Below are 14145 nucleotides of genomic sequence, written 5' to 3'. Positions count from 1 at the left end.
TTAAAAATGGGTTTATACTAGAAAACATGGCCTTATTTGACAAAATATTTTCTTTAAAATCCTGTCACAAGAAGATGAGGATGAAAGAGCTTTGTGGAGGTCGTTGTCATTGGAACCTGACCCAAAGTACTTAAAGTTTCCTTCCTATCAGCATTGATAACCTGGAATGGCATTAATACTGAAACCTTGGAATTTTTAGGGGCAATTCTTTCTTTGACTATAAATGAACTGTAGCTTAAAACAAAAACATGCATTGGAAATGAAAAGGAAAAGTTAGCAACTATCTGTCATGGAATAAAAGAAACTCCACTGTTAACTGTTATTGGGGTAATGCAAGTCCCAGAAGAAGCAACAGACTTTTCTATGAGCCAATATGCAGGAGTTCAGACTCACCAATGGCATGTTGGAGATAGCCAAGTGCCTTGGCTCCCTTCGGATCTTGATCGAGAAATTCGCTTTGAGGGCAGGTTCATCAAAGCAGGGGAAGGCCATTCTAGCTGCAGTTGGTTCAAACTGGGTTGATGCAAGTATCCTGAAATCATAGCAAGGAAAATAAAATTGAGTATGATACACTAAGGGCTCCCAAATAGGTTTTTGTCTGCTTTTTAATTCCTGAAGTTAACATAAGATTAGTGGATTTCACTAGTAAATGAATATTTTTAAAAGATTAATATGACAAAACCTCTTACAAACTAAATTAAAAGAGAAGTAAAAAACCAGGGAAATGCCTAGAAAAACACATGAGGAAGAGTTAAGAGCCTTAAAAGATAGTGAACACTTAAAAATTAGTAAGAAAATATCCAATGAGCAAGTGGAATCTCTGACTAAACAGGCAATTCACAAAAGAAGAACCGGCAAGTTATTTACAAAATATATCAAAAGCTGCTCAACTGTCTTAATAAAGTAATAAAAATTAAGGGTCTTTTGCTCTAAAAAGATTGCTAATAAACATATTAATGAGGAATGTAAAGGTATAACAAGGGATATCCATCACTTTGGAGATTCTTTGACTTACCAACTTTACTTATAGGCATTTATTGTAAAGAAATGATTTATAGATTTCATCAAAGTGTTGCTGACAGTGAAAAGTGGGAAACAATTTCCATACATGGGAGATTAGCTAAATAAATTAACATATAAACATGTATTTTAATAATTATTAAAATGATGTACAGTGACAGTCATTGATATAAAACATCTTCTCAATGTATTAAATTTTAAAAACTCCCTTGTAAACAGAAAATATAACATAATTCCATTTACATAAAATAACATTTAGGCATATCCAGAGAGAAGTTTCTTATAACAGAAATAATTATCTCTGGGGACTATGGGATAAATTTTATCCCATATAAAAATATAAAATATATTTTATCCCATATATAAATATAAAAAAATATTTTTGGGTCAGACACAGTGGCACATGTCTGTCATCCCAGCTACTCAGGAGGCTGAAACAGAAGGGTTGCAAGTTCAAGGCCAGGCTAGGCAATTTAGCAAGACTCTGTCTCAAAATGAAAAATAGAAAGAGCTGGGGATATAGCTCAGTAATAGAGTACCCTTGGGTTCAATCACCAGTAATGCATACATACATACATACACACACACACACACATACACACACACACACACAATTCTTTTTGGTAGCAACTAACGTTTTACTTGATAAAAATAATATAAAATCAATGTAACTTACCAACAATGAAAATTTGATTTTAAAGTTTAGTGTAAAATTTCCCCAAATATATATTTTCTTAAAAGCAGAACCAAAGCAAGGCAATGGAGCTCTGTAAAATATTTTAGTTGAGGTAAAAATATTTAAAAGCCAGGCATGGTGGTACATGCCTATAATCCCAGAGGCTCGGGAGCCTGAGGCAGGAGGATTGCAAGTTCTAAGCCAGGCTCAGCAACTCATCGAGGCCTATGTCTAAATAAAATACAAAAAAAGGCTGGGGATGTGACTCAATGGTTGAACACCTCTAGCTTCAAAAAAAATCTTTCCTCTAATGGGCTGTCATGAGTTGAATTGTGATTCCAGAAATATATACTGATGTTCAAACCCCTAGTCTCTGCAAACATGACCTTATTTGAAAATAGGGTCTTTTCAGATTTAATAAAGTTAGAAAGAGGCCATCAGGCTGGACACTAATCCAATATGACTGGTTTCTGAAGGGATAATGGAAGTGTCCGTGTGACAACAGAGCAGTGATGGAGCAATAAGATGAAGCTCAATGGTCACAAGGATCAACGGCCACCACCAGGGCTAGGAAGAGGAAAGAAGGGTTGTACCTGAGTCAGAGAAAACATGGGCCTGCAGACACCTTGATTTCAGACATCCACCCTCCAAAACTGATAAATAAGTGTCTTTTTTCTTTGGCTTTTTTTTTTAATAAGACACATAGTTGTTGGTACTTTGTGACAACAGCCCTAGGAAACTAATGTGTACCCAAAAGAATTTAAAATGTTCAGTAGTCTCAGAAATCTAATGAAACAAATTACTATTTGCTCTGATTAAGCTGGTGGAAAGAAAATAATCAAAATAGAATAAAAATGAGATTTTAAAAGAGCAAGGGGGAAAAAAAAAAACATTGGCCATTTTTAATGCCACAAAGAAAATGTAAAAACAAAACTCACATGAGTTTAACAATAAAGAGGGGGTTTTAAAAGACAACCCATCAGATATAATGGATTTTGATATAAAATCTGGGGCTATGGCTCAGTGGCAGAATGCTTGCCTCACACCTGTGAGGTACTGGGTTCAATCCTCGGCACCCCATAAAAATAAACAAACAAAACATTTAAAAAAAGAAACAAAGAAGGGATTTAGAGCAGGCGGCACTTGAAGCTTAAAACATTTTAAATCACCTCACTTCCCCTTCCTTGGTTCTGTAGGTGCTTTTATAAAATCCATGGAAACTCTCAGACAGATTGCCAGCAAAGTCAATGGTTACTGTGTATGGGAGTCCTGTGAGGAGTGGCTCCGGAGCCAGAAGTGCGATTTGTTCGTGAGGGGGATACTCCAGGACCCTCAGCAGCTTTTCAGATGCTCTCTCCAAGGCAGCTCCTTTCCTGAGAGTGGCCTTGGATATCTGCAGGCGGTGACTATGCAGGATGATGGTACTGGTGGGCTGGCTGGCTGTGATCTCTATTTCTGTGGATCCTGAGAAAGTCAGTGTGCTGAGGTTTGCATGGATCATAAGATCATAATGAACTGGGATGACATGCTCAGGAAGTCGCATTTTATTCCAAGGAAATGGCGTCCCATCACTTGCTTTTGGAGATGTAGCATCACTGTTCTGACACCATGAAGGAGTTGTCAGAGTCAAGAGTGAGGAAAGTAGAAATAACATGCTTGTAAGTGGCCATGGGAGGGGCAGAGACACCATCTTCTTGCTCAAACTACCTATGGGCACAAAGACCAAAATGAAAAATCATTAATATGTTGTCAAGACAGCATACTATCAGAATTTATCTATCCAATATTAACAGACATAGACATACACTTCCAAAAGTTTTCTTGAGAGTAAAATTACTTTCCCTATATTACTAATTCACAAAGGGAAGAAGTTTATGGTTAGCAACAATCTTAACACATATTAGAAAGTATCATTTGGCTTTCAAAATTTAACTCTGTCAATGTTCTTGGTTGAAAGAAATCAAATAAGCTCTGGTTGATGTAGCCAGAAAAAAATATATATTTGAAGATCTGGAGTAGCTCAATGAATAAGTCCCAGGGGTGCAAGACATTTGGGAAAGTACTTTCACAAAGCAGACAAAGATGGACAAACAGAATCATTTCAGACAATATTCTGTTCAAGAGGTTGCTCTTCAACAACACTGGACCTCAGAGGAAGATGCTCTTCTGCTAGCAGAAGCTAGCACTGTTGCAGCTACCACTAGACTGAGATCCCCACTGTCCCTGCAACTTTCCATAATTTGTTTCAGTTTCAACATTCCAGCTTTGAAGTCCAAGTACCTGAGCAAAGGTGAGGTGTCTACACCACCACGCAGGGAAAGCAGAGAAAGAAAGAATCTGGACTTCTAAGCCTGACTGTGGAAATCAGGCATGAGATCCCAGCAAGCCTCACAAGGTCAAGAATTCCTAAAACAGGAAGTACAGGGAGGACACCGAGATGCTGAATAGTAAGGGAAAAGGCAGGTATCCCTAATAGTAATCTTTAATCAGATTAGAACCTTCCTCAGATTTTCAGGCCAAAAGTTAACTTAATACTTATAAAACCAAGAATAATTTAAGGAGTTAGTTGAGAATTATAGCACAAAAACAAGTTAACTAAGAAAATGGGGAGGTAGCATGTTCCAGTCAGAGGGAAAGAAAGCATACTTGCAGGCTAAGGCAGAAGAAAACACTGGATTCAAAGGTTAGTGAATCTGAAATACAGCACACAGTGGGGAGAAGTATGCCTGGAGAGGTTGGTAGAGGACAGAGCACCACACAACCTATAGGCCTGTGTGGATTTAGAATGGTATCATCAGTGTAATGAGAAGCCGCTGGAAGGGTTTGGAGCTAAATCTTAAGATACAATTTGCATTTTAATAAATCACCCTGGTTGTTATATGAAGAGTGGAAAGCAGCAAGAATGAAGGCAAGAGACTAGTTCAAAAGCAGTCCTCACAAAGTAGTGTCTTATACTGGGATGAAGGAGAAAAAGAAAGAAGGACAGTTCTGGGGGTATATTCATCTATATTTAGGGTAGATTGGAAGTGGGAAAATAGAGAACAGTTTTCAGGGGTGGCTGCTGTATTTCTAGAATGCACATATGGTAGTCATGGACGCCTTTTTTTGAGATGGAGAGTGGAACAGACTCAAAAGAGAGAAGTGGCTCAGGTTCATTTCGTTAAATGTTTAATTTATAACATCTGTAATATTCGGGAGGAAATTCATGAGTTTAGAGCCCAGAGATAAGGTTTTAAAGGACTTTCTTATACTTCACTGTGTACTCCTTTACAGTTTCAAAAAGTATTTTCTTTTGGCATCTGGTCAAATTAAAGCCTCTTTCACAATCAGTGTCCTCCCGCAAGTGCAACAGGTTCTGTGAGCTTTACTTCGGGGCCTGAAGAATCTAACAACTTATCTTGTTGGGCTGCCTTGGTGATTCTGACTTTTCCTACTCATCTAGTAGTTCAGTGGCAACTGACTCAATTATTTCTGGCTTCCCTTTATGGGACACTACAGAATGCAAAATAGAGCATCAAAGGAACAATGAACTTGCTTCTGAAGTTTCTGAACAATGAAGTTAACAAGCACTGAAAACAGCTTGCCACTCCTGGCAAATGATTTAAATTTTGTATCACTTTGAATTTTTCTATTTAGGTCTACCTAAAAATGTGCCACTACTCAGTATATAAAGTTTTTTGTTTGTTTTTGTTGTTGTTAGTTTTTTCAACTGTTGACCACATCCTAAATCGAGAATAAATATTCTGGGTACTTAATAGAAAACAGCATTTATTTTAAATGTGGTCTATACAAAGAAGTCAAATCATAAGCATAAGGAAGTGTTGCTTTTCCCTTCCTCTTATGAAAATTAACCTGGAGGCCTATTGGCCAGGGAGGGCCAAGAAGGAAAATCCTCTCACCTCTCCCCCAAGGACCCAGGACCCAACTCTGGGCCTGGAGTGTGCTAGGTAAGCCATGTGCCACTGAATGTGATCCCCAACCTCAGAAGGAAACTTTCAATTGCTCCAACAGGAGAGTTTTATTGGAATAAAACCAGGCTAAAGTCAAAACAAAGAAGGGAAAGAAATTGCTGTTGAGAAGTACAGGAGAGCCAGGCGCGGTGGCGCATGCGGGTAATCTCAGCGGTTTGGGAGGCTGAGATACGAGAATCACGAGTTCAAAGCCAGCCTCAGCAATTGTGAGTCTCTAAGCAACTCAGTGAGACCCTGTCTCTAAATAAAATACAAAATAGGACTGGGGATGTGGCTCAGTGGTCGAGTGCCCCAGGAGTTCAATTCCTGGTACGAAAAAAAGAAGAAGTAGTACAGCAGAAACAGGGAGGAAACCAACCTTAGGACACATATAGCGCCCCATCTCACTAAACCCCTATCATCTTCCCGGTTGTTAACGCAAAGCCAAGTTCTGTTCTCTGGCAAGTACCAGCAAGGCGTCCTCCCTGGCCTAACCCCGCCCCTCTTTGACCTCCAGCATAGTGGAGCGGACACAGTGGCTGGCAGAACTCCAGCAGTGAGGCGGAGCGCGCGGCGCGGCTCCCGCCAGCCCGACCACAGCGCGGCCTGCAGAGCCGCGAGCAGGGCGACCCGCCGGCCGCGCGCCCCCGCCTTCTCCGGGTGGCAGAGGAGCGTGCGGGTGGGCTCTTCGTCCACCCGCAGTGGTCCCCGCTGACTCCGGCCCAACCCAGCCCAGTCCAGCCCGGCCTCGCCCTCCTCCCCGCCTCTGACCTCCCGCCTCGCGGCAAGTTCAGGAAAAAAAAGTCCCGATCGCTCCCTCCTTGGCTCCGCAGCTCGCTCCCTGCCAGCCAACCCCGGACACTCGCGGCCTGCCTGGGGATCGGGACAGATCGACTCACCCTCGCGCCACCGCTGCCTGCCTGCAGCCCCGGGACCGAAAGTGAAAGTGGAGTCCCAGCAGCTGCGGGCGGGAGTGGAGGGACGCGACGGATCCCTTGCCTGAAGCAAGACCTGACGAAGGGCAAACCTGGGAGTAGGGTATGGCCACGGACGCCATCATCCCTCCCTAGGGACGAAATTTGTCAATGAGTATGGACACCCGGGAAACTGCGGGGTTGACAGAAGGGATCAGATAGTGAGGGTCCCCGTTTAAGAACGCGGATTCTTTTGTCTGCGTATTTTGAGGGTTTTTTTTTTTTTTTCCGTTTCTTTTTTCTTCCCACTAGTTACTCCTTATCGAAGCAGGCACTTGGAGTACACAGAAGGTAGCTGGTGTTTCAGGAAGGGACCAAATAAGGGACCCAGGCTCGCTTGTCCCCCAAGGCTGGAAGGACTGGACGCCCATTGGAATCCGAGGGTGTCGATCATCTCGCCTCTGCGAATGGGCTGAGAGCTCGTGGCCCGCCTCAGAAACAGGAACTGCAAAATACTCTGTAGTTGAAAAACTGTCTGGTGGGATTATTTTCAGCGTAGAGTGGCTAAATTAGGACATGCTGCATTAGCAGAGGGAGGGTTATAGCAGGCCTCCAGAATTTCCCTACTACGACCAATGGGCACCATACCCCGGAGGACTGGCTACTTCTCAAATTAAAATGTTCCCGCTATTTTATCAAGGACAATGACGATTTCTTCGCTCTCCTTAGAACCTTAAAAATTCGAAAAGGCTGTATTTAAACAGTTGAGGTCACAAGCTAAGAAAACAAGCATTCAAATTCACCAAAAGCTCCAAGTTGGTGAGTGGACTGTGTTCCCTGTGGTAGCAGCCCCCTTGAGTATTGTTTTCAGGCTTTCAAGTCCAGCCTCCTTCTTAGACTAATCTTTCCTTTGAGAACTGGGGTTCTAAATCACTGGAACAATATTTGTCAACATTTTTATTTTTCAATCTTATGTCTTCTTTTGAAAAATATATTTAGTTCCATACATTCTTCTCAGGACATTTTGTAATATAAAAATTAACATTCGGTTCTAGACTCAATCAGGATAGGATCAAAGCAAGGGGAGTAAGTTTGTTTGTTTGTTTTCATTAAAATTCAACAAGTAATGGGGACTTTTGGATCATTTGGTTTCTGCACGTTCAGAACATGGCAGGAGGTGTCAACTATGAATCACTCACTGTCCTCTAAGGTCTACAGCCATCTCTTGATTGCTCCAGTTTGTCAGGATAGATTTCTTGTTCAAACCCCATGCATTTATTTACCTGTATATTTATGTTTTGGGATTTGATGGTTTCAGTTTTGTTTCTAGTAAAGCTTCTTTAAAAATATTTCTTGAAGGTCAGGAGCAAATGATCCAAACAGACTGATGCAGAAGACTACCAAAAAGGCAGGAAGAGGTCAGGGCCTGCACATGAACCTGGAAGAATGGAGCTCATCTGTGGACAAGGAAATAGGTGACGGTATTACCCCCTGAAGACTGTTCACCCAATCTCTCCTTGGCTTTAGACTCAGCTACATTAGCCTGATTTTGTCTTTCAAGGGTCCAGATATGCTACAAAAGCAGTAAGACCAAGGATTTGGCAGCATTTTCTTCTAGTTTTCAAAGTCCTAGCAGAGATGTATGGGTTGCAAACCTTGAAGTGAGTAGTTGGAATTTTAAGGAGTAAGTTGTAGAGTTTGTGACATAAAAACTTAGGAAACTGCCACACTTAGAAATGTTTAGGAAGAAGAGAACAAAGGAAAAGAACATATAATTTTGCTGATTACCTACATACTTACTGTTATATACTGTGCTGAATGCTAGCTCTGTGTGTGTGTGTGTGTGTGTGTGTGTGTAAATCTTTTCAGCAGCCCTGTAATATAGATATTATGCTTTATAGATAAGAAAAGAGAGAGGTTGCCAGTTTGCTCAAAGTCAAAAGGAAAATAGTAAAACTTATTTGTACCATAGATAAGTTGGTCTATTTGACAACAAAGTCCATGATTTTCCCTTTAATCACATAGCTTCCTCAGCTGTTACCTTGCTTCCTTCCCTTTTTTGCTCCATCTCCATTTCACTCAATGCTCCCATCCTGAAAAATCTTTATGAGTCTCTAGATTTCCTCCCAGAAGATACAGTGTTAGTTTTGCTGCTTTAAAGAGTAACCATGAAATACCCATAGTTCAAGCAAAGCTTTGTTTCTCACTCATGGTACATATCTATTGTTGTTAGGCAGGGTACTCTGCCCTTCATAGCCACCAGGACTCAAGGGGACAGAGGCTCATCATCTTGTGGGTGTGCCATCTGAAGCTTAGACCCTGTGAATTGTGATGGCAGGAAAGTGAAAGTTCAGAGGAAGATACATTAGTTCTTTACAACCTTGTTGCTAAATACTACACTCATATTTCATTGGCCAGAATAAGGAGAGATTGGTAAACAGTAATAATACTGTGTAGCATATAGTGTAAGAAGGCTAGTTGATTCCATCCAATTTAGAGGTGTTTAAGTGTCCTTAGTGCCAGATGAGAGCTAAGGGAAGGAGGGAGGTCCTCCTCAGGCTTGAGCCACTGGAACATGTACACCTTCAGGCTATTACTGGTCTTTTTTTTTTTTTTTAATTGGATCCCAAATATCATCAAGCTGTGTTTAATTTAACTCAAATTAGGAGTCAGTTCTACCTTTATTAGCTTTTGGTCAATTAATGTCAGTATTTGATTTATTTCTTCTGTTTTGTTGCCAGATTTGCTGCCATTTTAATCATACTGCTACTCATATTGATGTAAAATCTCACCCAGAATCACGATGCAAAAGACAGACAAAAGCAAGGCAGTGCTACTCTAGTTAAACGAGGCAGCTCTGCCCCTTCAGTTCTTGCCTACACGCATATACACACACAGGTGCGCACGCGCGCGCGCACACACACACTCACACACACACAGTGGATCTGAGACACTTCTACAGGCTCATGTGTCCCTAGAACTCAATTTTTTGGGGGGAGAATTGGAGTACCGGGGATTGAACTCAGGGGCACTTGACCACTGAGCCACATCCCCAGCCTATTTTGTATTTTATTTATTATTATTATTATTTTTTAACTTTTAAAGTACAATTTATAAACTAGAGTATATGGTAACAATATTGTATTCTATCTAGAGACAGGGTCTCACTGAGTTGCTTAGCACCTCGATTTTGCTGAGACTGGCTTTGAACTTGTGATCCTCTTGCCTCATACTCCCAAGCCGCTGGGATTACAGGTATGCACCGCCGCGCCCTGCCAGAACTCAATTTTTTAAATGCTGATTTTTTTTTTTTTTTAAATAGCTGTCTCTCACTCTTGATAAAGAAGATGACAGTTGTGTGTGTGCACGCACCAAATTGCAGGAGAGACTTGCTAAACAAAATCTGTGAGTTTATTTATAATCTTTATTTGTACTCAGAAACAGGGAAGAAGGTATAGATGCCAAATTAAAAAAAAAAAATGTCCCAAAGTAGGCCACTGAGCTTATAACAATAAATTCCTCTTCAATTTTGCATTTGAAAGTGTTCACATGACTGTCTGGTTGGATCTTCACCATGTACTTGTGCAGGTGACTTATAACTTCATTTTCTAGCATAAGGAAACTGAGGATTTGCTATGGTAGGTGACTTTCCAGGGGACACCTACCTGGTGAAGACAGCCTCCTTTAAAGTGACGCCAATCCAAGGAAAGCAGAGCTGACACAATGCATGGCCCCAGTGAAGACCTAGGATCCACAAGTTCTGTGTACTCTACCCTTGGACATTCTAGTCAAGAGAGCCAATGGATTCCAGTTGGAGCCAGCCTTCAGAGAGAGTCCCAAGTCACAGTGATAGAGCAGTATAAGAGGGAGTAATGGACACCAGCTTCTGTCGGAACAACTGGAGTTCTTATTAAGGGATCACAACTGCTATTGGAACTGCCAGGTCCTAAAGACTAGACTGTTCTAGTCTAGGTGCTGTGAGAACTAAAGGCATATTTCCCACTTTCCCTCCCTACTCAGGCATTTATTGCACACACTCAAGCCAATAAGGTACCCTGGGCATATCTCCAGTTCTTGCCTAACAGAAGCCAGGAAATCCACTCCTCTTTGTCTTTTTCTTTACACAGCATTCTGTGTTCTATTTGCTTTGTCCCTTCACTTCCTTCGGTTAGGAGGTAAATCACCATAACACATGCTTTTTTAATTATCATTATTTTCATTTCTTCAAATGCTAATGAAATAGGGCACATGCTCTAAACATATGTTAATTAGATATTTTTCCTTTTTATTTCCAGTTTTCAGAATTATGTTTGTTGCCCATTTATTAGAAAATTCATATTTAGTTATGTAAAAATTATCTATGACACACAAGAGAAGGTAATGAATTTCATTAAAAAAATTAAATATATAGGATGGGGTTGTGGCTCAGCGGTAGAGTGCTCACCTAGCACAGGCGAGGCCCTGGGTTTGATCCTCAGCACCACATAATAATTGTGTCCAACTACAACTAAAAAATAAAATATTTTTAAAAATGCAAAATATACCGTCAGTGAGGCTCTGGTGTTGGGTCCAGCTGAATCATGTCAGTATCTTAATATTCATATCTATGCCTACTATGTTCAGTCATTTGAAGTACTGGAATTTACTAGGTTCAATCTAAGCAGATCAAAGCAGATTCTTTCTTCAGGAAATGTGGTATCCAAGCTTCATATTGTTTATGTCTCCCTCTGTCACAGCAATTACACAAAGAAAGAATGAGTTATCCAGACAGGAGTGAGCATATTCTTTGTGTATGCCTAAGGAAATAATAAAAATATTGGAATTTAAAAAATAGGATCATCTGCTATTTTTCTTTTTTTTTTTTTATAAAAAATTCATTTTGTTTATTTATTTTTATGTGGTGCTAAGGATCGAACCCAGGGCCTTGAACATGCTAGGTGAGCGCTCTACCACTGAGCCACAACCCCAGCCCATCTGCTATTTTTCTGAAGGACTGTGTTGTCATGCTACTAAAAGTACCATGTTTGGTAGCAGATAATATTGTAAAGACATGAGAACAGTACTGTCTGTTGCAATAACTGAACACAGGAAAAATAACTTTCTTAAAGTTTATTTTCTAGGTTAATGCCTTTACTACATTGAAATTAGATGAGCTATGATATAAGCAGAAAAGAAAGGGGACTAATAACCTTCTTGGTAGGATTCTCTAAGATGTAAACAATTGGGGCCTGAAAAAAAGAAACTATCAGTAATGGTCAACCGTAAATGATTAGCACAAAGCACTTTGGGGTTGACAATTTGACTTAAATGAAGACTCTGTTTCCAATAATGCTTGACAAATTAGACTGTGATTACACAAGACATTGCTCAGGTGGTCTCAAATATCAGGCTACCCTAAGCTTTATTCCCTATTTTCCCTTTCCCAATCCTTCCTAAGAGACAGTTCCCCATAACTCATTTAAATGTGTGGAGTTGAATTAAGAGGAGAGAAGTGGAAAAAGAGGTGCTCTCACTCATATGAAGCTATGTAACTCCTCTGGCTGCCCTGTGGTCAGGAATCTTAGCCTTCTCTGTCCCCAGGAAGCTGTCTGGATGGAGGAGGAAAACCCTTTTTTACTTACAAAGATGTCTGAAAGGTGACAAATCTGGTGCGTAGAGACCCTTCAAGATAAAGAAACACTACCTATAAAAGTGGAGAGAAAGAAAATAGTTTAGGCATAAAAATTTAAAGGAACAAAATAACCCAAACCTTTAATAATAATAATTTAAGAGGGTTAGGAAAATACCTGAATTAAATTACCTTCATGCTGAAAGCAAGACTTGATCACTCATCCAGCCTTGCTTGGCTCCAAAGGTTTCTCTAAGTTTTGTTCCTCCAAGTAGATATTTCATTTAACCAAATAGCTACAGTGTCAGGCACTCTTAATTGCCTGCCCCGAATCCATTCACCTTTGCTTCCTCACTAACAGGTTTGAACACACTTCAGTTAAACTTCCTAGGCAAAATATACAACTTCCCACACACACTCCATTGCAAGGAATCATGTTGTTCTACCTGTTCATTTAGATGTAACTAGAAATTTCTTGTCAGGAATATTCAGAAAAGCCTTTAAAAAAAAAAAAAAAAAGCAAGAAGCAAGAATTGGCTGGAATCCACCTTTATCTTTTACTCTCATCCTACATTTCTTTATGTAATATAAATGACCTGGAGATACAGTAGGCATCTTACCACCATGAAGATGAAATCTACTCGGTATTGATGCTTGTTAGAATTTGGTGGGCATTGGGAGTGTAGTTTAGTGCTATATATTTTGTATCTGGAAGGTGGAGTCTCTCTCTCTCTCTCTCTCTCTCTCTCTCTCTCTCTCCCCTTTCTGATCATCATGTGTGCTGCTTCCCTCTGCCACACTCCTCTGCCATGATATTCAGCCTCACCTCGAGGCCAGAGTAATGGAGCTGTCTATGGACTGAAACCTCTGAAGCTGTGAATTCTCAAATAAACTTTTCCTCCCCTACAATTGTTCTTGACAGATCTTTTAGTCACAGCAGGGGGCGGGGGGCGGAAAACAGATGGAAAGACAGAGGGGTCTAGTCTCCAGTGACGCCTTGGCACTGCTGCATGGCCCTGATGTGCTCACCTATAGGCATCTTGATACCTGAGGAAAATAAGCACCTTAACTATTTCAGAAACCATAGCTAGGTTTCCATTACATTCAGCTGAAAGAACTCCTAAAAATATCATTAGAGACCAAGCTCTAAAGAGCTAAATTATTTCAAACTTGTGTTATAACTTTTCGAGAAGTAAATCCAATAGCCATGGTATTTTCCAGGATTTCTTCATTACTTGGTGTGAGGAAATGCCCCTTCCCCTACCTCAGAGGAAACTGTGTCTCTTACTGTTAATTGTATCTATTATCAATTTCTGCATATTGGTACATATTAAATATTTCTTCACAGAAATGCTTGGGATGGAAGTGTTTCTGATTTAAAATTTGGAATATTTACACATACATAATGAGATATCTTGGAAATGATACAAAATGTAAAAAAAAATGTTCATGTTTCACATAAACACACAGCCTTAAGGTAATTTTACACAATATGGTTTTTTTTTGCATATACCTGTGTTTTGATTTCTATACCTCACATGCGGTCAGAGGTGAAATTTTACACTTGTGGTATTCAGTTGGCACTAAGAAAAGTTTCTGATTTTGGAACATTTTGGATTTCAGATTTTCTGATTAGGGATGCTCAACTTATAATACCACAATGTTGATTATCAGGTGGAGGGGTGCTGGGAGTAACTGGAAAGATTTTAGTCAAAGGATGAGATTTCAAAGATTTATTGTACCTCATAGTGACTATATTTATAAATGCAAATTGCTAAGAGATTAGATTTTAAGTGTTCTTACCACAAAAGATGTAAATGTCAAGCAATGCATATGCTGATTAGCTTGATTCCACAGTGTATGCATCATATTTCAAAACATCTTATTGTGTGCCATAAACTTTTGTCAATGAAAAATAATAATTTTTAAAATAAATAAGTTTTATTATACTATTAAAATAATAAATACCACAAATTT

At 39.9% G+C, this 14145-nt stretch overlaps 2 protein-coding genes across 3 annotated transcripts in view; one reads left to right on the top strand and one right to left on the bottom strand.

The window, feature by feature from the left end:
* The window catches only part of Erap1 (endoplasmic reticulum aminopeptidase 1), a 27058-nt gene extending 20451 nt beyond the window's left edge, over positions 1 to 6607 (bottom strand). The window contains exons 1-3 of one of the 2 annotated variants that reach the window (XM_034637150.2): positions 6546 to 6607; positions 2866 to 3403; positions 394 to 532 (exon numbers count right to left, since the gene is read on the bottom strand). In XM_034637150.2, coding sequence (XP_034493041.1) covers positions 394 to 532; positions 2866 to 3386 — 660 coding nt within the window. In that variant the 5' untranslated portion in view covers positions 3387 to 3403; positions 6546 to 6607. Of the gene's footprint in view, positions 1 to 393; positions 533 to 2865; positions 3404 to 6417; positions 6506 to 6545 lie in introns of those variants that run through there. The other variant, XM_027927529.3, reaches the window with a different exon arrangement.
* LOC114086305 (uncharacterized) lies at positions 5803 to 14145 on the top strand. Its single transcript, XM_071612812.1, has 4 exons — positions 5803 to 5808; positions 6169 to 6684; positions 6873 to 7379; positions 7920 to 14145. Exons 1-3 carry the CDS (start codon positions 5803 to 5805, stop codon positions 7131 to 7133), a joined length of 783 nt encoding a protein of 260 aa, XP_071468913.1. The 3' UTR covers positions 7134 to 7379; positions 7920 to 14145.

The sequence above is a fragment of the Marmota flaviventris genome, chromosome 5 (genome assembly GCF_047511675.1).
Source record: "Marmota flaviventris isolate mMarFla1 chromosome 5, mMarFla1.hap1, whole genome shotgun sequence".
Lineage (NCBI taxonomy): Eukaryota > Metazoa > Chordata > Mammalia > Rodentia > Sciuridae > Marmota > Marmota flaviventris.
Note: the sequence above shows the minus strand (reverse complement) of the source record. Positions and strands in the feature narration are given on the sequence as shown.

Bases quoted from the DNA above. Each gene is read 5' to 3' on its own strand.
- LOC114086305 (XM_071612812.1), top strand. The intron at 6,685-6,872 runs GTATGGCCACGG...TCTTCCCACTAG, and splicing joins AGGGCAAACCTGGGAGTAGG to TTACTCCTTATCGAAGCAGG.